The sequence below is a fragment of the Pangasianodon hypophthalmus genome, chromosome 22 (assembly GCF_027358585.1).
Source record: "Pangasianodon hypophthalmus isolate fPanHyp1 chromosome 22, fPanHyp1.pri, whole genome shotgun sequence".
Classification (NCBI taxonomy): Eukaryota; Metazoa; Chordata; class Actinopteri; order Siluriformes; family Pangasiidae; genus Pangasianodon; species Pangasianodon hypophthalmus.
This window is the reverse complement of record NC_069731.1, coordinates 9,011,709-9,037,416: the sequence shown is the minus strand read 5'-3', so window position 1 is coordinate 9,037,416 and position 25,708 is coordinate 9,011,709. Positions and strand designations below refer to the sequence as shown.

The 25,708-nt window shown below is 38.1% G+C and overlaps 1 protein-coding gene across 5 annotated transcripts in view; it reads right to left on the bottom strand.

Moving 5' to 3' along the window:
• Window positions 1-25,708, bottom strand: part of ptprh (protein tyrosine phosphatase receptor type H) — a 52,760-nt gene that overhangs the window by 4,576 nt on the left and 22,476 nt on the right. For 3 of the 5 annotated variants that reach the window (XM_034297944.2, XM_053227995.1, XM_053227996.1), the window contains 13 exons: window positions 24,898-25,161; window positions 23,848-24,111; window positions 9,553-9,816; window positions 8,201-8,455; window positions 7,784-7,877; window positions 4,877-4,924; window positions 4,702-4,783; window positions 4,471-4,561; window positions 4,262-4,335; window positions 3,941-4,078; window positions 2,860-2,982; window positions 1,612-1,772; window positions 1,292-1,427 (listed from right to left, as the gene is read on the bottom strand). In XM_034297944.2, coding sequence (XP_034153835.1) covers window positions 1,292-1,427; window positions 1,612-1,772; window positions 2,860-2,982; window positions 3,941-4,078; window positions 4,262-4,335; window positions 4,471-4,561; window positions 4,702-4,783; window positions 4,877-4,924; window positions 7,784-7,877; window positions 8,201-8,455; window positions 9,553-9,816; window positions 23,848-24,111; window positions 24,898-25,161 — 1,994 coding nt within the window. Of the gene's footprint in view, window positions 1-1,291; window positions 1,428-1,611; window positions 1,773-2,859; window positions 2,983-3,697; window positions 3,830-3,940; window positions 4,079-4,261; window positions 4,336-4,470; window positions 4,562-4,701; window positions 4,784-4,876; window positions 4,925-7,783; window positions 7,878-8,200; window positions 8,456-9,552; window positions 9,817-23,847; window positions 24,112-24,897; window positions 25,162-25,708 lie in introns of those variants that run through there. The other 2 variants (XM_034297945.2, XR_008300748.1) reach the window with 2 other exon arrangements.

The window sequence follows — 25,708 nt, the reverse complement described above, 5'->3', positions numbered from 1 at the left end:
CTAAGGTTGCCTAAGGTTGCCTAAGGTTGAATGGTTGACCTGGCAGCATTCAAAGAAGGGAAACCACTAGGCTGTTTCACATTCACAATGTATGTATGATGGTTAAACCGTATCATTAATAGAGAGTACAAGGACTGCCGACCTGAGTGTGTGAGTGAATTGAGCATAGACAAAACTATTTGCAGAACTTCTGCTTCACTTTCACTAAGGGTGTAACGATACATTCTAGTCACAATTCGTTTCAGTTTACAATACAGACTTCACAATTCGATTCAGTTCGATTCTCAGAATATTTTGAACAAAATTTGAATGAAGAAAATGCCTGAAAAGACTCCTTTTTTATTTCTGAACCATAAAAAATGCAAAACAGTGCACATTTTTGTCTGTATAAAAATAATGATTCAAAAATTGCTATGAACAATTTTTATGCTCTGCTCATTCTGTTGGTGGAGTTTGTTTAAAAAGGACAGAAGAACAGAACACTTCGCAAAAGTAATGATTAATGATTCGTACAGATTGAAATGTAAGTTTGGGTCCTTTCCCATTAATTAACATGAGAATGGGCGGGGTTAAAAATTGCATTGCAGCCAGCCACTAGAGGGCTTCAGAGACATTATGGCCTCACTTTTGAACCCGTTACGATGTCCACCTTTACAGTCATTGGTTTAACGCACAGTGGCATCACTTGTCAGATGGAGTTTGGCTTCAGGGCTACACTTTTCTTACATGGCAGAAAATGGAGTTTTATAATGTTTAACTAATATCATCACATACATTTCTTTAATCTAGCCTTGATAAATTCCTATTTATAAGTGACATGTTGAACTTTAACAAAGAAAGAATCTTTAACAAAACGTTTACAACGCAATTTTAATCATAAAACCCTTTATATGTGCACATTAAATAAATATGGAAGAAAATAAAAAAAAGTCTATTAGTGTAATAATATTGTTTGCAAAGACAAATAATGAATTAAATGAATAATGATAGCATTGTGTTACAACTGATAGCTCATCGTGGTTTTTGAGTGTGGTTTTCATAATGTGGCAAGTCAAACATGCATGGGGTTCTGATGTGATAAAAACAACTTTGTAATGCTGCCCCTTTAAGGTTTGTGTTTCTCTGCTTGCACGTAATTCACACACACCTAACACACTTAATTCATCAGGTAATTATAACTTGCTTCAGGAGTTGAGCTTTCCTGAGCAGTATTATGCCCTTAACAGTTTCTCAGGCCCTTGTGGATACTCATAATGGTCCTTTACTGTGCTGTCCTTATAATGACCCCTACCTGAGTCTGTACCATGAGAGGCCGGGAAAGCCTCATGCAACGTACACAGTCAGCAATGCTGACCACTTCCTCTTTGTCCATCTGCTGCAGTAACAAATCAAGGGCAATTAGAGTACCTGTCCTACCCACTCCAGCACTGCAGAGAGACGTACAAAAATAAGTAGTAAAACTTTAGGAGGTTTTTTAATAGATTGTGAAGTGGAAAAAGATGCATGTTATTACTTCTGAGTGACTGGGTTTGTAATGTGTTTAGCTGAATTGAACTACTGTGATGAAGCGCATACATGCAGTGTACATATCAAGTAATGTGATTTGTTTACCTGCAATGTACCACGGTAGGTCCACTAAACGGGAAGGTCTCGATGTGCTGACGAACAATCCAACGGAACTGAATCAACTCTTCTGTTCCTTTAGGAACTCCATGATCAGGCCATGCTGTGAAATGGAAATGTGTTACTCCACGCTCCTCAGAGGTAGATTCCTACACACACACAAGTTTGGGGTCATAAGTTTACATACACCTTGCTGAATCTGCAAAATGTTAATAAAATAAGAGGGATCATAAAAATTGCATTTTGTTTTTTATTTAGTACTGCCCTGAATAAGTTATTTCACATAACAGATGGTTACATATAGTCCACAAGACAAAATAATAACTGAATTTACAGAAATAAACCAGTTCAAAAGTTACTTGATTCATACACTTGATTCTTAATACTGTATGTTGTTACCTGGATGATCAATGACTATTTTTGTTTTGTGATAGTTGTTCATGAGCTCCTTGTATGTTGTGAGCAGTTAAACGGCCCACTGTTATTCAGAAAAATCCTCTAAGTACTACACATTCATTGCTTTTCCAGTATCTTCTGCACATTTGACCCCTTTCCAACAGTGGCTATATGATTTTGAGATCCATCTTTTCACACTGAGGACAACTATGGGACTCATGCACAACTATTACAAAAGGTGCAAACATTCACTGATTCTCAAGAAGGCAACATAATACATTAAGAGCCGGGGGGTGTAAAATTTTGAACAGGATGATCGTGTAAATTGTTATTATTTTGTCTTCTGGGAAACATGTAAATATCTTATGTAGCTTCTGAAGGGCAGTACTAAATGAATAAAACAAAATAAATAAAACAAAATAACAATTTACACTGATCGTCCTGCTCAAAAGTGTTGACTGCACTTGCATCGACACCTCTTTGGACCACATATTGAGAGTTCTCATGAACAGCTACCAAATGCAAATTCAACATTTAGAATCAACTCTAGACCTTTTATCTTCTTAATCTGTCATGAAATAATGAGGAAACAGACCACACCTGGCCATAAAACTGCTTATGAGTTGTCAATTATCAATTGTCCAATTACTTTTGAGCCTGTGCAAATTGAGGGACTCCGTAAAAAAAAAAAAGACTGTAATTCCTAAATGGTTAATGCAATATTTTTGCTAAATGCAGTAAATAAAAGCTGAAAGTTATCTCGATTGCTTGTGTGTGTGTGTATCATACTGTATAGCATAAAAGATTACACTTTGTTGTTAGTTTTATCACTGGGCTCACATTTCTGACAACAAATTCTCGTCGAGTCCAGCAACTCTCTTTCTGCTCTGACTGGACAGAGACCCGCAGGTTTCCATAGAGGCAGGGCATGTCGTCCACTGGCCAATAATGCTCACATTTAATCTGCAGAGAAAGAAAAATGATGGGCCAGAGAATCGAACGCCGCATTCCATTCTGAAGTGATGAAACCTACAGAGAGCATTCAAAGGTTCAAACTGAAGTTTTACATTAAGTAATAGGAAACTGTAACTAAAAGGAACAATCATCTGAAAGTTTTGCTGTGGCAAATCATGTTTTTGCTATCACTTTTATCACTACCTAAAGTAACAGCCCATAACCTGTGTATTTGTATTTGTATTTGTTTGTATCTCTAATTTTATGAAACTTCGAAAGTAATGAAACTTTATTACTAATGAGTATGCCAGCATGGTGGTGCAGTGGGTAGCGCTGCAGCCTCACAGCTCCAGGGTCCCCAGTTAGATCCTGGGTTCCTGTCCGTGTAGACTTTTGCCTGTTTTCCCCTTGGTCATGTGATTTTCCTCCAGGTTCTCTGGTTTCTTCCCACTGTCCAACAACATTGAGGTAGGTGAATTGCCCCTAGGTGTAAATGTGTATGAATGGTGCCTTGTGATGGACTGCCATCTATACTGGGGTGAATTCTTCCTTCTTTTCCCGTGATATTCTCCAAAACCACCACAACCCTGACCAGGATAAAGCAGTTACTCAAGAATGAATGAAAAAACCCGGTGTTCTTCAAGTTGAGATACTTGTTCTTGTTTGCATAAGTGTCTGAGATTGTGTGATGACAGAGCACTGGCTCCAACTTTGAAAAACTCACTCGTAGCAAGTTTTAGCAAGTTCCAAATGGTTCCCCTATAGAGGAAGACCTTTCAGCTTTGTGATTGTGGGAAGTAGGAAGCCTTCAGAGAAAGTATTGTATAGTCATAATCACTTCAGAATGGACAAAAGCCTGAAAAAACAGATCTTACCATTACTACATTAAGGCATTATTCGTTCCCTGGAGAACATTTTAAAAGTGTATTTTAGGTGGCACTTTTGTTCAACATTCTCACAAGCATACCCTTCCTCCCTCAGTACAGTTGGTCAGCATGACAATGGCTGAGGACTTCTGCTCCCACACCATTCTCCAGAAGTCACTGACAGTGGAGGGGAGAGGACCCTGAGCAGCAATGTACTGCTTGTTTTTCTTGCCATAACCCTAACAAACAGAAACTCACCATAAAACATTCTCTTAGATTAAGTCATTTTAACAGGGGCTGCTATGATGTCCTTAAGAAAACTGCTAATATGTCAGTTACATTATAGCATCAGTTCTTTCATCACTTGCCTACTGTATATTACCAGATGTGTCATACACTAAGTGTGCTGCTGAAAGACTTACATGAATGTAGTTAGCATTGATGTAGTCCAAATCAGAGCCAGTCTGTGCAGCAAGCTTCACACGAGATATATCATCTGGAGAGTAAAAAGAAGATGAATATTTTAACAACTTTTAACAGGACAACCATAACCATAAAATGAACACAACGGCAATAAAACACAGGTTTTCACTAAATGTTGCAAGTCTGTTTATTTGTGCTTAACACTCACAGGGCAGTACATTGGTAAATCGGTTCTTGCTCTTGTTTTCAGGAAGTGTAGCAACTGTACAACTCTGATCTGTACCCACTGTACTTAAATCCTGTAACCATCATGTGGAAAAAGATGACATTATTTATCCAAACTCATTTAGTGCTAATGATTACACTGGTCTCAGTGAGCACATTAAACCAAGGCACATTAGTATGGACACCAACATACACACAAGCTGTGTTTCTGTACCTCATATTCCTCACTGAAACCACGGTTCTGATCACAACTCATGGAGCTAAAGTGCATTGGAAACTTCTTCAGGTGAATTGGTCTGAGGAAAAAAAACATTAAAAAGCTCAGTAAGCAGACCTCATACCTTAATATAATATGTGTAAATAAAAAGTATGTAGTGAATCCTACTTACTTGTACTTATTACTGGACAGTTCGGTCTCATTAGAGGATTTAAACCTGCTAAAAATAATGGAACAAAGCAGTTACACAAAGATGGACAAAGTCTGATTTAGGCAGTGTTTAACAAATTGTATATAGAAAATCTACCAACACTGTAATAGACAGGTGATCCTAACAGATTGATTTTAATCCTATCATTTTATTGGTCAAATACACTTACGGGTCACTTTAATAGGAACACATGTACATCTGCTCATTTATGCAGTTATCCAATCAGCCAATCATGTATAAAATCACAGAACCGTCGCTCACTCAATGTTTTTTTTTTTTTTTTTTTTTTTTTTGCACCATTCTGTGTAAACTCTAGAGACTCTTGTGTGTGAATATCCCAGGAGATCAACAGTTTATGAAATACTCAAACCAGCCCTTCCGGTACCAACATCCATGTCACGATCAAAGGAACAAAGATCACATTTTTCTTCATTCTGATGTTTGAATATTAACTAAGCTCTTGACCTGCATCTGTGTGATTTTATGCATTGCACTGCTGCCACATGATTGGCTGATTAGATAACTGCATGATGTGCAAGTGTACAGGTGTTTCTAATAAAGTGGATGGTGCATGTGTGTTTTATATATATGTATATATATATATATATATATATATATATATATATATATATATATATATAAATGTATATATATATATATATATATATATATATATATATATATGTATATATATATATATATATATATATATATATATATATATATATATATACATACACAGTCAGATCCACAAGTATTTGGACAGTGACACAATTTTCAGCTTTAATTCAAGGGGTTTAACAAAAATATTGCATTAGCTGTTCAGGAATTACAGACAATTTTTACATAGTCCCTCCATTTTCACAGGCTCAAAGGTAATTGGACAAACTAACATAATTATAAATATAAGGATTTATTTTAATACTTGGATGCAAATCCTTTGCAGTCAATGACTGCCTGAAATTTGGAACCCATGGACATGATCAAATGCTGAGTTTCCCTGGTGCTTTGCCAGGCCTTTACTGCAGTGGTCTTCCAGGCCTTTCGGTGTTGCTGAGCTCTCTAGTGCATTCCTTCTATTTAAGAATGTACTAAATTGTTGATTTCGCCACTCCTAAAGTTTCTCTGACAGGAATGTTTTTTTTCAGCCTAATGATAGAATCCTTCACTTGCATCAACACATCTTTGGACTGCATATTGAGACCTACTATGAACAGCTTCCAAATGCAAATTCAACAGTTGGAATCAACTCCAGACCTTTTAATCTCCCTAATTTGTCATGGAACAACAGGTCAAACCTGGCCATGAAAGTGCTTATCAGTCAATTGTCCAACTAGTTTTGACCCTGTGAAAATGGAGGGACTATGTAAAAAAAAAAGTCTGTAATTTCTAAATGGTTAATGTAATATTTTTGTTAAACCCCTTGAATAAAAGCTGAAAGTCTACACTTCAATCACATCTTGATTGCTTCATTTCAAAACCATTGTGGTCACAAAATTACAAAAATTGTGTCATTGTCCACATACTTATGGACCTGAGTGTATAAGCTAATGACTAATTATGCTACAAAGCCAAAAGTATGTGGACATCTGACCATCATACCCATATGGGCTTGTTGAACATCCCAGTTCAAAACCATTAATATGGAGTTGGTCATCCCTTTGCTGCTATAACAACCTCCACTTTTCTGAGAAGGCTTTCCACTAGATTTTGAAACGTGGCTCATTCAGCCTCAAGAGTATTAATGAGGACAGGCACTGATGTCGGGTGAAGAGGCCTGAGGTGAAGTCTGAGTTCCAATTTATCCCAAAGGTGTTCTGTGGGGTTGAGGTCAGGGCTCTGTGCAGGCCACTCAACTTCTTCTCCTCCAACCTTGGCAAACCATGTCTTCATGGATCTCACTTTATGTACAGGGGCATTGCCATGCTGGAACAGGTATGGGATAGACCTCTCAGTTCCAGTGTTGGGAAATCTTAATGCTACAGCATACTGTACAAAGACATTCTAGACAGTTGTGTGCCTACAACTTTGTGGCAACAGTTTGTGGAAGGCCCACATATAGGTTTGACGGTCAGATGTCCATATAATTTTGCCCATATAGTGAACTTTTCATGGGTTTGTTCAATGGCATTGCCCATTTTTTCCTTTTACATGTGTCAATAAAAAGTCCAATATTTATAATTACTTTAATATGTAAAATATTTAGAACATGAATAATCATTAGTGTAATTGGCAAATCTGATTGCTTAGGTGTTGATTGATCTGTACTAGTAGCTCTAATAGTAGTTCCACCTATCATTGAAGCTCTCTGTAAGTTGACATTTACAGTTTTAACATTCATGGAAGGAGTCTCCGATGTCAGTTCTTTATAACAGTCAGCAAGTTTTCTGCAACAGGAAAGTCTTCAGATGAGAGTCTTTGCACTGTCTGTTTTTTTGTGACAAGCTGCATCTTTTGTCTTTCAAGAGAAAGAATAAAGAGTAGCTGGTGAGGGAATAACTATTTGTAGCTACTATAACAAGTGATAACAAGAACTAACTTGTCTTGCAGACATTTCAGAACATTAAATATTCATCAATAAATTAAAAATTGTGATCACTGGTAGATCACAGTGGTATTACAGGAATAAAACACTTCGGACCATGTGTGAAACAACACACCTCAGGCCGTATCACACCATCTCGTCAGGGATTATTTTCCTATAACAGCACACCCCACTGTGTTTTATTCCTTACTCAACTGCCATTAATGCTGCTTTCAGTAAATGAGACAGCACTGAAATTAATCATGGTGGGAAACCTCCTAACTGTTACCATGTGGGGCAGTTGAGCCCACACATTCTCACTCAAAACCAACAGCAACACCTACCTGTATAGCTCTGGCTTGTGATGCCATATATAGATACCAATACAGAGGATCAGAATGGCCAGCAGGAGGGATGTTAGAACACCTGCTATGACTCCTGTAAAATATGTGTTTACAGTTACCTATACATAGCTTGGAGTTGCAAATATATCCAAATGGGTGACAAATTAAAGGACAAGCCACCCTTACATGTTGGGCCACCATGAATCATCAGAACAGCTTAAATGCCATACAATATATTTTACAAGTCTCTGGAACTGTACTGGAGAGATGAACACTATTCTTCCAAAAAGATATTCCCACAATTGTTCTTTTAATGATTGTAGTGGAGGCCCAGAACAACTGTTTTTTCTTTGTAATCGGTCTTAATTTTTCTGTATGATTTTTGTGTAAAACAACCACTTGTTCAATCTCTCTTACCTCTTGGGTCAGTCTGACAGGTGATTGAAACTGGGACACTCTGCATAGGCCCAAAGAGTGCGGACACAGTAAGGGTGTACCACTGGGCAGGCAGTAGTCCATCGATATACAGTCTTTCCCCTATGTGACTAAAGCTTTTGCTGCTCATGTTGACCTGTACAAATGTCCTCCCGCCATTTGGAGGATCCCAAACAAGAGTTAGACCATAGCCCCCTGATGAATACTGACAGTGTAACCCAGTGACACTATTTGGAACTAGGTAGGAAAGAGTCACAGTAAATACAGAGCCCATGCAAATTAATAAATAAAAAAAATATTGCAATCAAGGTGTAAAATACTGGCCTAATTAACCAGTTTGACCCCACAAAATCATGGCTTTAGCTCCCCTACCAAAATGGAAAAAACGAAAGCAAAGCTCGCATTCAGGACATTTTGGGTTCACATAAAAAAAAATTAAGCAAATGTCATAATGGAAATTGTCTAAGGGAATGAATTTCAGCAAAAAGTTTGACCTCTGTTGAATCTAGCATCAGCACTGCCAGATAGTGCACTGGCAGCTTCTGATGCATCCTACAGTAATTCTGCTCGCCAGCTTGATTTAGACAACTTTCTGCTGTTAAATACAGAGCTAGCCAAAGCCACAATAGATTGCATGAACAGAGTTTTTCTTCTCTGTTGTTTGTAGGCCCCTGCTGGAACATTTCAATCCATGCATTACGTTAGATCCTGGATTTGTTTCTCATCCTCTTGGTTACCTGGACATCAACGGGAAAACCTAGGCCACTAGACATAGCAATGTAAAGAGTTGCTGTGAGGGCTACATGTGTGTGTGCATGAATATAATAAGTGTATTTATGTCTGTACATGTGTGAGTCTTTGTCTGATCAATAGAGAGAGTCACTGCAATGTTAAGCAGAAGCAGGCATATGTGAGGTTATGTTGAAGATCTTTTTTTATTTTATTTTGTTTTTTTCCCTCTGACTAAATTTTGTTATTGCAAATTATAACCTTCTACATAATGTAATGGGCTGCACACAGTGTTGCACGTGTCATGGCCAATAGCTCTTAGGTATGATGCTGGCCAGATGTATACTGGTTACATGTTTTTTTTGTTTTTTTTTCCAGAATGCGTAGCCTATTTGTGCATGATGTGATTCATCCAGTACCTATAAAGTATGCTATGTATACATAATTGGTAGCATACAAGATTGTTAATTTATATTCCATGATACCAGAGTAATACTTAAGTGTTCAGTACACATAGGGATGCCCCTGATTACCATGGGGTATTTCACACACTGATTGCAATATATAGTACCATACATTTTTTTTAAAACAGAAAACATACTGACCAGTGACACTTGTAATGTGGTAGGCTCTGCTTTCCACTCCCTTAAATACAGTGTAGAGAGTAAAGGTGTATTCAGTCCCAGCAGTAAGATCAGGGACTGTGTAGGTCACTGCAACACCTTCTTCTGATCCATTGATGCTGGTGTTCTGACTGTTGTAGCTCAGTGTGTAACTGTAATTGTTGTTGTTGTTTACTTTATTCCATTCCAGTATTAATGCAGTCTCATTGCGATTCTTTACAGTAATGTTGGTAACACTTTGGGGAGCTGCAAGAAATAAAAAGTTGTAAAATTCAGAAGAAGAACTTGGTAATATCTATTGCCCAGTGTAACTTAATAATTATGCACTGTAAATAGTCAAAAACTGACAGTAAAGAACCATTTTAATGAAAGACTGTACATGTATAATCATTTTCCATGCTTATGTCTCAGTCTCAGTGTGATTCCTTACACAAATGTTGGTAATGCTAAGGGGAGCTGCAAGAAAGGAAGAGAATATGTACAAATCAAAACAAATATATTTAGCAAAAAGTCAGGTCCCCTCTGAAAGAAGGGGAATGGCAAGGCCAATTCTTTTGTTTTTGCTATACACTGAAGACATCAGGGTTTGAGATCAAAAGATGAATATGAGACTATGAATCAGAATTTCAGCTTTCATTTCCTGATAAAATCTAGATCTAGATGTGTTAAACAACTTAGAACATAGCACCTTTGGTGGTAGACCACCCAATTTTTAGATGTGAAAGTATTGGAATAGATAGTGATAAAATAAATTAATGTAAATAACACTTAATATTTGGTTGCATATCCCTGGCTTGCAATAACTGCATCAAATCAGCAATCCACTGACATCATCAAACTGTTGCATTCTTCATTTGTCCTGCTTTTCCAGGCTTGTATGCAGCTTCTTTCAGTTGTTTGTTTTGGGGGCTTTCTCCTTTCAGTCTCATCTTCAGGAGGTGAAATGCATGCTCAGTTTGGTTAAGGGCTGGTGATTGACTTGGCCAGTCTAAAACCTTCCCCTTTTTTCTCCTGATGAAGTCCTTTGTTGTGTTGGCAGTGTGTTTTGCGTCATTGTCTTGCTGCCTGATGAAGTTCCTCCCAATTAGATTGGATGCATTTCTATGTAAAATGTAAATTGGCAGACAGAATGTTTCTGTAGACTTCTGAATTCATTCTGCTTTTATCATCATGAGTTACATCATCAATAAAGATTAGTGAGCTCATTCCAGAAGCATCCATGCAAGCCCAAGCCATGACACTACCTCCACTGTGCCCCAACTTTTGTGGCTCATGTCTGTATTTCTTTGTGAATTCCAGTCTGGCCTTTCGATTCTTGCTGCTGAGTGGTTTGCACCTTGTGGTATCTCCTCTATATTTCTGCTCTCGAAGTCTTCTTCCGATTGTGACACCTTCACCCCTGCCCTGTGGAGGCTGTTAGTGATGTCACTGACTGTTGTTTTTGGATTTTTCTTCACAGCTCTCACAATATTTCTGTCATCACCTGCTGTTCTTTTCCTTAGCTGACCTGTTAAGTTTCTGGTTGTTAGTACACCAGTGGTTTCTTTCATTTGCTCGACATTGTATTGGCTATGCCCAATGCTGCTGCAATGGCTCTGATCGATGTTCCCTCTTTTCTCAGCTTCAAAATGGCTTGCTTTTCTCCCATAGATAGATCTCTGGACTTCATGTTGATTTATCCTTTTTTAAGAACAAACGCAGTCTTCACAGGTGAAACCCACTGCTCAGACCAAGAGTAGACATTCAGAGCTACTAATTGTTTAAACAATCACTGTAACAGGGCACACCTAGGCAACAGGAAACTCCTGTCAGTTACATGTTCTAGTAGTTTTGATCACTTGAAAAATGAGAGGGTTCAGAAAAAAGGTGCCATTTTCTAGGCTGTTTAAATACATCTAGATGTAATTATCAGGAAATTAACTCTGAAATTCTTATCTATCATTTCATATTCATCTTTTGATCTCAAACCCAAATGTTTTCATTGAAAAGTAAATGAAAAGTAGAAGGTGTTCTGCAAAACATGAGCACCTTGATCACAAAGCCTTGATTTCATCCTCACTAAGACTGGGTCTGGGTTAAGGGTTAAGCAGAATTAGGTGAAAACTACAGAAGGTTACAGTGAGATAAAACTACAGAAAATTGTTGTTTTTAACTGTTATGAATAAATTTACAATTAACAGGTCCAGGGGAATTACACTGTCAAACATTTTACCACAGATATGGAACAAAATTTGAACAGCAGCCATCTATCTTGACAAATCTGTAATGTCTGGATCCATCTTGGTCCAGGATAGCTCACATGCAGCTTTCATCAGTAGGCCTAGCCTAGGTTGCAAAGCTGAAAAGAAAATCTCAAACACAAGATAAAAAAAAATCGATATTTGTCTGGTAAACAAGAGGTGGCAATGAAAAACTGTGCTTACTTAATGTCACCTAATATCAAGGATGAGAATAACAAATAAATGTTGACAATTAGTCAATAACCATCAACAATAATTACGCTTACCATTTTTTACCATACCGTTTGTTACTGTAATTGCACTTACCATTGAATTACAGTATCCCTCCTTGCCTGTTAACTTTTAACAATTACAGAAACAAACTATGGAACTGGATTAATCTTGTCATTCAAAGTGTGAATCGCTGTTATTTAACTGTCACTGTAATGTACACGCTTAGGCCCACTGATTTGTTCTACATGGGAGCATTGGCAAACAAGGAATTCATTGCAGCAGATGAGGAAATATACTAAATAAAAATCACCATGTTATCTGTACAATTAAACTTATGTGTCATGCACCCATGCATTTTGAGTGGATACCAGACAACAGGAGCAGTGATAGGACAAGCACGTTACTTAATCATTTAACTTCAATCATTCTTACCATATTAATATCATTATAAAAGACCTTAATGGTAGTTTTACTAGAACTGATTAAAATAACATGCTAGTAAAATAGGAAAATGATATTTTATCTTATAAAACGAGATCTAACTGTTTATTTTTCTCCTCCTGCAGTAAACCTCCAGTATTTAAGAGGCTGTTACCTAGACATCCCTGAGCTCAGAGTGAAGCAGGTAAACAGGTAAAATGCCTAATCCTGATTGGTTAATCCTGTTTCTCACCTAGTTATGGATATCCCTATATTGCAAATAGAGTTCACTGCAAGAATGTTATTTAACATTTTGTGCAGCAGTTGCACTCTATCATGAAAGGTACATATAATCAGCTGCACTGTGCGTGTGTGTGTGTTGTGTTTACCATTCAGAAATAAGCATTTGGAGCAGGAAAATATTTCAGGGAGTTCAAGCGTGAAATATACCCCATGGCTTTGCCACTGCTTAGTAGCTAGCCTTACTAAATTGCACCATTTACTGTTGGGCATACAAAATGCATTTATTTCATTTGGTCTGACAAAGCAGGGATAAAATGTGTCCCCAGTGGCGATAAAATGAATGACCAGAGATGGGGATATCAAAAGCAGAGGCAGGTAAATCCCCATCCCCACAGGCAATTTGTGCCCAGGCTTAAACAATAACAAACTGCCTCAATTTGGATGTCCTGCTCAGTGACAAGTAAAAGTATACTTAGCTTAAAAGTATACTCATAAGTATAAAAGATTGCAATTTATATGAGGAGACTTCCATCTGCCTCCAACATACTATGAGATTCTATCATCTGATCTCAGATGGTTACCCCACTCCTACAAGCAGATTACATGTTCTGATGTGCTTAGGTGCATCTCTTGCAAAAGCACTACCTGTGCATCTTTTTTTTTTGACAAAATTGTACTTCTCTTAGCCAGATGCAGAGTCCCATTAACATTAAATCAAATAACTTTAAGATCTCTGTCAAGATGGTGCCGCAGATGGCTGCCTCAGTGTGTTGCTCCTACCTGTTGTGTTTGCTTTTATTTGTTAATGTTGTTTTTGGTACCGCAATCCAACAACTACTGAACAACTACTTACCCTCAACATTCCACCTGGACCTTTTCCTGAGTTTATTCGCAAAAGATCAGTGTGGCCGCGGTGGCGGAGCTTGCAAGGTACGCACACACACTCCGAGGAGCATGAACATGACAGAGCAAAAGCCATGAGTCCGTGATGGACCATGTTTCTGTTCATGTTTCTATTTAGTCATGGAGACATGAACCTTCACCTCAACATCTCTCCCCTGTGCATGCACCATTGCGCCACCACTCAGCCATAGCCCAATTACATTCAAATCAAAACTGAAATATAAATGAACCGTAAAACAAATTATCCGATATCAAATAAAAATTTAAAACAATTATACAAAAATTAATCTCACATTTTCCCCCCTTAGAAAAATAAATGAACGTTAGATTAACTGAATTAACTGAATATAAAAAAGGAAGTTTAGTCAATCAGACAGCAAATTAGAATAGAATAAGTCTTATTCCACAATCAATGCCAACCTCAACATGAAAACTTTCTAGGCCTTTTACTAACATGTCCTGAGCGGGTTACTACACCCTCAGACAGAGAGTGCTCCCCAGCTAATGAAGATGCACTTTCAAGCAACTGAGGTGGCTGATAAACAGGAGGCATGCGCCCTGAAGGCCTACGCATATGTGGGACCGAAGGTAGGGCAGGGGCCCTGCTCTCACCAAACTCAGGCACTTCTGAAGTCAAAGACTCTGACAAGGCAGTGTATGTTGGTCTTGTCTCCTGAGCCCGTTTCACTACATCCTTAACAGTACCTGTGGAAGAGTTGGCTGGTTTATCCCAACTAGACCTATAAAGCTTCAAGTAGTCATAATGAACAACTTTGGGTCCTGCTTCAACATTCCTAGGGTCCAATACTCAGATGCCATTCATATCTACAGAAATAACCCGATAAGGTCCATTTTGGGTCTAATTTCTTTCTTTGTGCGGTTGGATCATTCATTCACACCGTGTCTCCAACTTCGAAAGGCTGAAATTTCACATACCAGTTGAAGTAATACTCACACCTGAGCCTATGGTCAGCACCGTTGCTGAGTACTCCTTGGAACACGGTTTCCATACAATCGACTAATGTAGAGCCATAGTTCTGTGGAGTCTCCAAGCTAGCACATAAAGGAGAATCAATCTGCACATGCACAGGGAAATGAGGCTCTTGGTCATGAGCTAACAAAAATGGTGAATAACCAGTGCCAAAATGGGGTGTAGCATTAAATGATAGTACAACTGCAGGCAGGTACTGGTCCCATTCACCATCTCTGCGGAAGAGAACATTGGCTAACTGATCCTTCTGTTGAATCGTTCCACCATTCCATTACCACGCAGGTGGTAAGGAATGGTTCTTTTCTTTTTTCTTTTTAGTCTCGGACAAATGTCATGCAGAATGCAAAGTGTATAGAGGATCAGGAATGAATACTTTGTAAATTTCAGGTTTATCTGGGGCAATGCAAGATGTACGGCAAAGCACTTCACTTAACGCCATACATGGAAACTGCCACGAGAGTTGTCTCATTTTCCCTTTAACCAGGCCAAAATTTGGTCTCTTTTGGTTTTGAACCCAACTGTACACCTATGAGAGAACAGGATCTGTTTTCTGGAACAGTGCAATGTCCTTTCCGTACACAAAGAGGCACGCAATAAGTTCACACCAGACTAGCAAATTTGAGATTGCAAACTAGGCTGATTATGCAGCTTATGTCAGAAGATACAACTGTCTGAGAGACGACAGGTCATCTGTTTGAATAGACAATGTCTTTGTTAGGGGTTCCTGTGCCTTCAGTGAAACTACAGGAATTCTAGACATAGTGTCTGCATTAGTGTGTCTCTTTCCATCCTTGCGTACAATCATCCTTGTGTACAATCACCCATTCATACAGTCCCATGAGGTCAATATCAAAATTCAGTTTCCTGAGACCAACAAGAGGTTTGTGATCTGTGACTATTGTAAAAGGGCAGTTACTCAAGTAATGATGAAAATGCCTGAACGACCAAACTATTGCCCATAATTCTTTGTCATACGTAGAGTTTAAAATAAAACAGCACCAATTGCGGTATTAAATGCATCTATACTCAATGTGAATGGCTGGTCAAAGTTTGGACCTAGGTGTTGGGCAATCTCTTACTCGCTGACTACAAGCTGGGTCAAGGACCAGCCCCTCCTTTGAGACAATGTTTGCCATGTACTTTACCAACAATTTGCAAAACAGATATTTTTTTAAATATCAGTTAAGCTTGAGACGAGCCTCTCTGAACCTGGTTAAACTGTCTTTATATGATCATTGAAGTCTTTCTCCATACAAATTATGTCATCAAGATAAATGACACACTTTGTCCAACACAGCCCTCTAAGGACAAATTCTATAAACCTTTGAAACATGGGTGGACTATTCTTAAGACCAATGGACATACTGTAACCCATAGATTAATTAATATAGGCCATCACCAGTGGTAAAGGCAGTTTTCTGTCTATCATTTGGGTTTAACTCTACCTGTCAATAACCAGAGGACATGTCCATGGTAGAAAAATTTGTGGGTGACCACGCTTGACCTACCATAGATGGGTGTGCTGACTGAAAACATCAGAGAAGAAATTTAGCACATCTTTACGACTCTGTTTTTGTACCTCAGATAATTCAGTATTAGAGAGATCTGGCAGTACAGGCGAAATAGGCTTTGACATTGAGCTGGACACACAAGCATCCTGAATGTTAACATTATTCTCTCATTTGTCAATAACTATATAATCATCCTGTTCATTCTCAGAAATAGAATAAAAAGTACTAATCTGAGTACCACTGTGCAGAGAAATTTCATCAGAAGAGGGACTGACAACTTTCAGATAAATTGAACCCATATCTGCTTTAGTAAGAGTCCATGCAAATCCTACTGTTGAGTCCTCACAATAATGAGACTCAAACACACCTATGTAACCATTCGACTGAAAACCCTTGTGAGGTGATGCAAGTTTGGCTGAAATTATAGTCTCTGAAAAAGCAGGAACCACCATGGTGGTAGATACTGTAACATCCACAAGTTTGTGAGCATGCTGATTTAAACTCACAAGTTATGAACTGCTTTCCTAGTGGTCTTTGAGGTAAAGTAGCAGTAGACATTCTGAAATCCTCAATTACAAGAGAAATATCAGCACCACTGTCTACAAATGCATGAACTAATGTGTCTTCAATTACAAGTGGCACATACTGAGTCATAACATCAGCAGTATCTTAAATCTCTTGGTGCTCAGCAATGTCACTAGTGGGCCTGACATCATTAGCACTTGGCAGCTGGCTCTCATTGTCAACTACTTGTAGTTTCCCTAGATCTGATAGGCAAATAGAGCAAATTGGAAGCAGAAGTGACCAGGGCTCCATGAACGGTGACTCTGATGCTTAGGTGAGTAGCCATCAAGTGGCCTGTTATATTGACCATGATCAGTACAGGATGACCAGTCTAGATTTGTGACGCATTGTCTGCATTCATGTGATGTCCTGGGACTTTGAGCACAATATGTCATCATGCACCCATGTACACCATCTGGAGTGGGGCTATGCGGATGATGGTCCAATTAAGAATTGTGTCTGTTGGCATACTGCTGATCTCGAGCTGGAGCTGATCCACCCTGTCTGATAGACTCCCCAGGGTCCTCTGCAGGTTCATATACTCCCCTAATGTAGCTTAGTGACCCACAGGGACTGGTGTACCTGCAGGAGTACAGGGAGAGGCAGGTGAAGTCTGTTGAAGAATGCTGAAGGTAGATCCAGTGAAGTTTCCTGCTGTTGGTAAAGTCCACAGTTGTGTGTGAGATGGTAGCAGTACCTTACCGTCCTGATGTGCTGGTCAATCTGAAGAGCCAGAGTAAGAGCAGCATCCAGTGTGTTCACGCCTTGTTCATGTATGCTGAGCATACATAATAAAACGCCTGAATTTTTCTCCGTTCTTTGTATTAACCTCATAAGTGGGAAAAGCCTAATCCACAATTGGGTAAGAGCTTAGCTAATCTGTCGTTATCAAAATCAGAGCTAGCCTCCACAATCACTTTGAACTGTCTGCACTAATGGAGAAAATCTTCTTTCCCATCCCCATAAAGATGGGTGGGAAATGTCCACTAAACTGCTGCATTGCATGTGAACTACTATTAACAGGCAAATCACACTCTGCATCTGCTTCACTTATATTTCTAAATGGTTCTGTTCTCTCTTTTTGTCCACAATGATTAAATGTCCAAACTTGTAAAAAAAAAGAAGAAGAAAAAAAAAGAAAATAAACCAACACTTGCACAATATCAGAATGATTTCTAACAGCCAGTTTTTTTTTTCGATCAATGCCCAGTTTGATGAAATGTTACAAAAATGTTTGTCAAAAAAACAAACAAACAGGCAGCTTTAGGCAGAATGCAGGTGAACAGTCTGTTTTGAATAATTGTTACCTGATACCAGGAATGTCCAAAAGTCCAACAAATTAGGCCGGGATTATCGTTTCTCTTGTCCATTGCAGTTCGCATTCAAATATCTGCACCAGGTGCATTTGTAATCTGACTCTGCTGTGAAGAACACATGAAAAAACCTAGCCACTGTGTAAGCACAGAGAGAAGCACACATTGTGGATAACCTGCCAAAAAAGTTTGCTCACATGCCGAAGCACATCTTCCAAACCCTCTGCCACCAATTAATGTAAGAGGGAGTACGGACAAATGGTTCCAGTCTACAGAAACTCTTGAATAATGCAGCCATACACATTGAAAAATACAGCTGAACTAACTTTACTGTCTGAGCTTCATTAAGACATGGAGGCATGAACCTTCACAGCAACAAAATCAAAACTGAAATATAAATGAATCATAAAACAAATTATCCAGTATCAAATAAACATTTAAAACAATCATACAAAAATAAACCTAGCATAAGAACTTATGTTTAATAGAGATTACAAAGCACCTCCGTAAGTTGCTCAGGATAAGGGCTTCTTGCCAAATTCCATTAATGCAAATGTTAATGTAGGTGACAGAGAAGTAAGCATGCTGGTGCACTTGTGCACCTCAGATGCAGAGGATTTTGTACCCTTCTACCATCTCTGTTTCTCTTCAACTTGCACTCCCTACACAACAAAATGGAAGAATTAATCCTCTTCAACAAGACTACCAAGGACTTTTCAACCTCATCTGGGGGGCAATAAAAGGAATCTGCTTCTATGTCAATCAGCTCTGGTGCAACAGTATCATGCTGCTGTTCATGCCCTTCTTATCTAGAATAATTTTCCATCATGTGCAAACTGTTTTATTCTCCTAAAGTTTTCTTCTTTTATTTTGGTCAGCATTTACAAGCGAGTGTGTGTGCGACTCACTTAAAGAGTTCACGCACCAGATAATAAAAGTAGAAAGAGAGAATTCAGACTTGCTACTCATTATTCTTGGGGAATTTTCACAGTGCACCCTTTTTAAGGTGGAGCAAAGAGCTTAACATGTATGGAATCCTCAATATCAGGCAGTCATTAACCTATTCGATTTTCTTTTGTAATTGGAGGTATTTTAGTTCATTTAATTTGTCTATTTGTCATAAATTATCTCTTGACACTATAAAGAGATTGTTTGGGTCCCACTTCACTGAATTTACTCTAATGTGAGTTGTTTATTTAAATTATAAGGGTCAGTAGATAATATGGTTGATATAGCTATAAAGTAAGTACTTCCTGTACAAGTTTTAATATACTGACATGGTAAGCGAGTAACAAACTCAGGCAAATCCCCTTGGTGGAATTTGAACTATTAAGAGGGCAACATTAGGACTGTCACAGACGCCTTGCTACAGCATATTGACAGTCCCCAACCACACACGTTACGCTGGTGTTCTGTTTGTGGATTTCAGTTCTGCTTTTAACACCATCACATCAGAGCTGATATGGGTAAAACATTTCCAGCTGTGTGTTCCCGATTCCATCAGTTGGTGGGTCATTGACTTCCTAACAAACAGGAGACATGGGTGAGGGTGCAGCTAGGCAAACAACTATCAGACTCCTGGACCCTTAGTACTGAAGTACCTCTCATCCCTTCTCTTTAGTCTTTTCACCAATGAATTCTGAAGTTTCAACCTGCCACAGACTCTGCTGATCCAAATCTACACTGTATAACCATCTGGTACATCTCCTCCACCTCACAGGAACAAGCCAATCTCCAACACATAGTCAAGCCAGAAAAGAAGACTTCCAGCTGTAGTCTGCCATTGCTTCAGGACATTTATAATTGCAGGGGCATGAAGTACACTGGCAAGATTATTGGTGAGTTCTCCTACACTGGACACCCACTTTTCCATCCATATCCAATGACTTTCATCAAAGCCAACATTAACCACAGTGGACATTTGGCACTCTAGTCTGAAATAATTATGAAGCCACATATCTGGGTATTTGTTTTAGCTCTTCCATACCATTACTCTAATTATAGCTCCATTGTCCTGATTTTTTTCCCCTTCCTCTTCCTTATTTAGGCTTAGATACAGTAACTCAACCTACGGCAATGAATGTGACAGTAATATGGCAGGTTTCCATCAGTCGCCTTCCACATGGCAGTCACCTGTTAGCTAATATGTTGGGCGCTGACAGGGTTGGTTTGAATGGCATGTCCCCTGTGGACCCCTGCATCGCATTGTTGATGGCTTTATCAGATGAAACATTAAGCGCTGACATCTGCTGTAACAAGTGCAGATATACCAGTGACTGGCTCACAAGGAAATTTCACAATCTTTATTAGAGGTCGACTGATTGATCGGTTTTGCTGATTAATCGGCACCGATAACCAAACAATTGGTTATCGGCAAAAATTTTCCCAGGTGCATCCGTTGCCCGTGTGGTTGAGAAGGGTCTGCTGTCATTATACAGTATGAGAGCGGCCTCTAGAGGAAAAATAAAAACTATCACTGACGCCTCGTGGTGTTCGTTTTGACATGTGAGACTACACTCTGCACGGAGCAGAATACTTCAAATGCGGATTTAAAACATCAACAACAAAAAGGTATGTATATTAACAAACGCTGTAAATAAAATATATTGCATATTGTTAGTTCATGTGAGCTAATGTATTAACTAATGTTAACAAATGGGACTTTAGTATAAATTGTTATCTATGAAATTTACATGCCATGTTTCTAGGTTATAGCTAAAAAACACACATTTGACCTGTAATATTTTAATCAATATTTTTTATATTTTTCAGATGGCAAAGGCTTTGAAGAAAGTACCAGTGTGGGAGTATTTTACTTTAGTATCACCAGGGAAAGCACATTGTAATTTCTGGGACAAAATAATCAGAATGAGGGCATCAGCATCTACAGGTAAAAATACCACCAACATTTGGAGTCATCTCAAGTACATCCTTCCAGAAGTCAGTGAAGAAGCTTAAAAAAGGGACACAAAAGATACTTCCCAGCCGTCAGTGCCTCAACTTTTTGAAAGCAAGACAGGATGGAAGGATACAGATCCAAGGTCTACCAAGGTCTATATCTGAAATGACTGCCACTGACAACCAACCATTTTCAGTGGTTTTAGACCTTGGATTTAAAAGGCTCATGTCCCTTATGGACCCCAGGTACCAAATTAAAGATGAAAAACAAAAATAAAAACAAAACAGAAATGCTTGACAAAACATTGCAGGGTTTTGACAAAAGTCAAAAGTGAAGTGACAAATGACAAGGCCCCATTCAGCTTCACAACCGAGTGTTGGTCTGGAACTACTGAAGTGGTGATAAATGCCAAACCAATGACTAGATCACACAGCAAGTTATATTCAAGAAACTTTTCTGAACATGTTAGAAGACTGGGATATTGCAACAGAACATGTAGTTCTAGTCCTAAGAGAGGGGGGAGCCAACATGGTCTTAGATATGAAACTGGCTGAGCTTCTTGATTTAAGCTGCACTGCTCACACCCTTCAGCTCATTATTAATGATGGCCAATCTAGTCAGAGAGCTGTCCTGGACATTATTGCCATTTTGAAAAGATGTGCATGAGGGAAAGTATAAGAAAGAGGTGGGCACTGAATGTGTATACTGGTGAACACGGCCATATCAGCTGCTTATCTACCACACACCAGGACATTGTCTGTAACCTGATTGACACACTGGCTCCCATAAAAGAAGTCATGATGTAGTCACTCTGAGTCTTCAGAGTCTTCAACAGCATGCGTTTTCCCCAGTGAGTCTGTTCTGAAGTGAAGTGAAGTGAAGTGACTTGTGGCCTCGGAATTTGTGCTCTGCATTTAACCCATCCAAGTGCACACACACACCGTGAACACACACCCGGAGCAGTGGGGGTTCAGCCTTTTTTGCTGCAGCGCCCGGGGAGCAGTTGGGGGTCCGGTGCCTTGCTCAAGGGTCTCACCTCAGTCGTGGTATTGAGGGTGGAAGAGAGCGCTGGTCATTCACTCCCCCCACCTACAATCCCTGCCGGACCCGAGACTCGAACCCACAACCTTCAGGTTCACCTTCGGGTTGCAAGTCCGACTCTCTATCCCATTAGGCCACGACTAAATAATGATGCTGCTGATCTGAATAATAATCTGAAGCTGATGCTGCAGGCAGAGGGTCCATCCTCAGGAGGGATCAAAACGCAAGATTCTGGTCCTATCTACTCTCCTTGATCCCTGATACAAGGGCCGTGCCTTTGCATCTGAAGAAACACTCCAGAAAGCAAAACTGTGGTTAAAGGAGGAAACTGAAGAGCATGACAAGCTCAGAGAAGATCCGAACCCTCCTCTAGGAAGACCTGAGCAGGGTGAGGCCTTGGATCCAGAGGCAAAGAAGCAGAGAATCCATCAGCCCACTTTAGAGGGCACCCTGTATGCCAGGGTCCTTGGAGCCACAGCTGTGTTTGAGGGTCTGCACAGCTTTGAGAGTGAGATTGAATGCTATTTGTCAGAGCCTGTCATTGAAAGAAGTGACCTGCCTCTGCAGCGGTGGCAGAAAAATGAAGTGCGATTTAAAACACTTGCACGTCTGGCCAAGAAATTCCTGTGCCCCCAGCCTCCACTGTGCCAAGTGAAAGAGTGTTCAGTGAAGTGGGTATAATTTATGACCCCAGGAGGAGTCAACTGACTGGACACCATGCACACCAACTCTGCTTTCTGCATTATAATTTGGAGCTTCTTAAGTTTGAATATTAAAACAGAAGTGCCAGAACTAGAAAATGGATCATGTTGTACTTTTGATCTATTGCAGTTCTTTAACAGGACCTGTTAAATGTAACCTGTTTCAAAAGTTCAGATTTTGTTGTGATATTTAAAGTGTTTTCTTATGGATGTCTTTTATTAATTTTTATTTGTTATTTGGAGTGTTACTTTTTGGATGTATATTTTGCTCAGTTTGGATGCATATTTTTATTTACTTTAATATATATTAATAGTTAATATATATTAATATTTATATATTTGTTTCATTTAAAAAGTACAGTACATTTTCATGGTACCATAAATACCATGTATTTTTGTAATAAAGTTTAGCAATATTTTATTTTTATTTATTCAGTATCAATTTTAAAAACTATCGTTGATTAATCGGTTATCAGCAGGTACTGCCCAACTTAGTTATCATTATTGGTAAAATCAGTTGACCTCTAATCTTTATAATCTTTTGACCAATACTGTTACCTAATTGGATATTTTTGCATATTTTAATAATAAGATTAACTAGAAGGTTAAAGTTCATAGATTAAATTTCATGTTGAACTTTCATGAGTTAAATGATATTACAGTGTTTTGCTGTCATTGATTTTAAAATGTTAAAAAGATTAACAGTTAAGCAAGTAATGGTTAAAGTTTAAAATATTAAAAATCATGTTAAAAATTTAAATGTTAAAAATGTTGACATTTTACAATCCTTATAATTTGACCAATACTGTCACCTAGTAAAGGGAAAGGAAATTTATGTTCAATTCAGGAAAGCTTATTTTAAGAATAAGATTAACTAGACAAATTTCAAACTGTTCTCTAAAAAACATGGTACATCAAAATTATGGTTAAGTAAAAGTACAACAGAATGAATTAGTTCCAGGAGCCTACAGACAGGGCACAGAAGGAAATGAATTTGGAAGCACCATGTACGGAATTTAAAAACCATTTCTAATTGGAAGGTACAGCAATGAACTATTCATTCGATTGCTCTTTTACTTAAATACATGAATTATATTTTTAAATATGAAGAATTTTACTCCTTCTTTTTCTAAAACATTAAAAGAAATAAAAAAAACACATTTTATCCTGTTTGTACTGCAAAAGTTTAATTTAAAGTTATTTAAACTTAAGTTTAACTGAAGAGAAATCACACTTACTCGTGACAGTGGTAAAACTGTGGCCCATGCTCTGAAGTCCTTTAAATACAGTGTGGAGAATGAAGACGTATTCAGTCCCAGCAGTTAGATCTAAGACTGTGTATGTCACTGCAGAACCTTCTTCCGATCCATTGATGCTGGTGCTCTGACTGTTGTAGCTCAGTGTGTAACTGTAATTGTTGTTGTTGTTTGCTTTATTCCATTCTAATATTAATGCAGTCTCATTGCGATTCTTTACAGTAATGTTGGTAACACTTTGGGGAGCTGCAAGAAATAAAAAGTTGTAAAATTCAGAATAAGAACTTGGTCATTACTATTGCCCAGTGTCACTAAATAATTATGCACTGTAAATAGTCAAAAACTGACAATAAAGAACCATTTTAATGAACGACTGTACACGTATAATCATTTTTCATGCTTATGCAAAGTTCACAGTCTACAACAGGTTTAAATAATTTTTTTAATCATATCACACCAAAAATACTGTGAAATCCCAATATCGTGTAGCACTGAAATGAACCAGTTCCTTTTTCAGATAGTAGAGACAATTCTACAGACTACAGATGATTCACCTGTTCAGAGCTACATTATAAGTCATTTCACAATCCTTATAATTTGACCAATACTGTCACCTAGTCGGAAATTTATGTTTAATTCAGGAAAGCTTATTTTAAGAATAAGATTAACTAGACAAATTTCAAACTGTTCTCTAAAAAACATGGTACATCAAAATTATGGTTAAGTAAAAGTACAACAGAATGAATTAGTTCCAGGAGCCTACAGACAGGGCACAGAAGGAAATGAATTTGGAAGCACCATGTACGGAATTTAAAAACCATTTCTAATTGGAAGGTACAGCAATGAACTATTCAATCGATTGCTCTTTTACTTAAATACATAAATTATATTTTTAAATATGAAGATTTTTTTTCCATCTTTTTCTAAAACATTAAAAGAAATTTAAAAAACACATTTTATCCTGTTTGTACTGCAAAAGTTTAATTTAAAGTTATTTAAACTTAAGTTTAACTGAAGAGAAATCACACTTACTAGTGACAGTGGTAAAACTGTGGCCCATGCTCTGAAGTCCTTTAAATACAGTGTAGAGAATGAAGATGTATTCAGTCCCAGCAGTTAGATCTAAGACTGTGTATGTCACTGCAGAACCTTCTTCCGATCCATTGATGCTGGTGTTCTGACTGTTGTAGCTCAGTGTGTAACTGTAATTGTTGTTGTTGTTTACTTTATTCCATTCCAGTATTAATGCAGTCTCATTGCGATTCTTTACAGTAATGTTGGTAACACTTTGGGGAGCTGCAAGAAATAAAAAGTTGTAAAATTCAGAATAAGAACTTGGTCATTACTATTGCCCAGTGTCACTTAATAATTATGCACTGTAAATAGTCAAAAACTGACAATAAAGAACCATTTTAATGAAAGACTGTACACGTATAATCATTTTTCATGCTTATGCAAAGTTCACAGTCTACAACAGGTTTAAATAATTTTTTAAATCATATCACACCAAAAATACTGTGAAATCCCAATATCATGTAGCACTGAAGTGAACCAGTTCCTTTTTCAGATAGTAGAGACAATTCCACAGACTACAGATGATTCACCTGTTCAGAGCTACATTATAAGTCATTTCACAATCCTTATAATTTGACCAATACTGTCACCTAGTCGGAAATTTATGTTTAATTCAGGAAAGCTTATTTTAAGAATAAGATTAACTAGACAAATTTCAAACTGTTCTCTAAAAAACATGGTACATCAAAATTATGGTTAAGTAAAAGTACAACAGAATGAATTAGTTCCAGGAGCCTACAGACAGGGCACAGAAGGAAATGAATTTGGA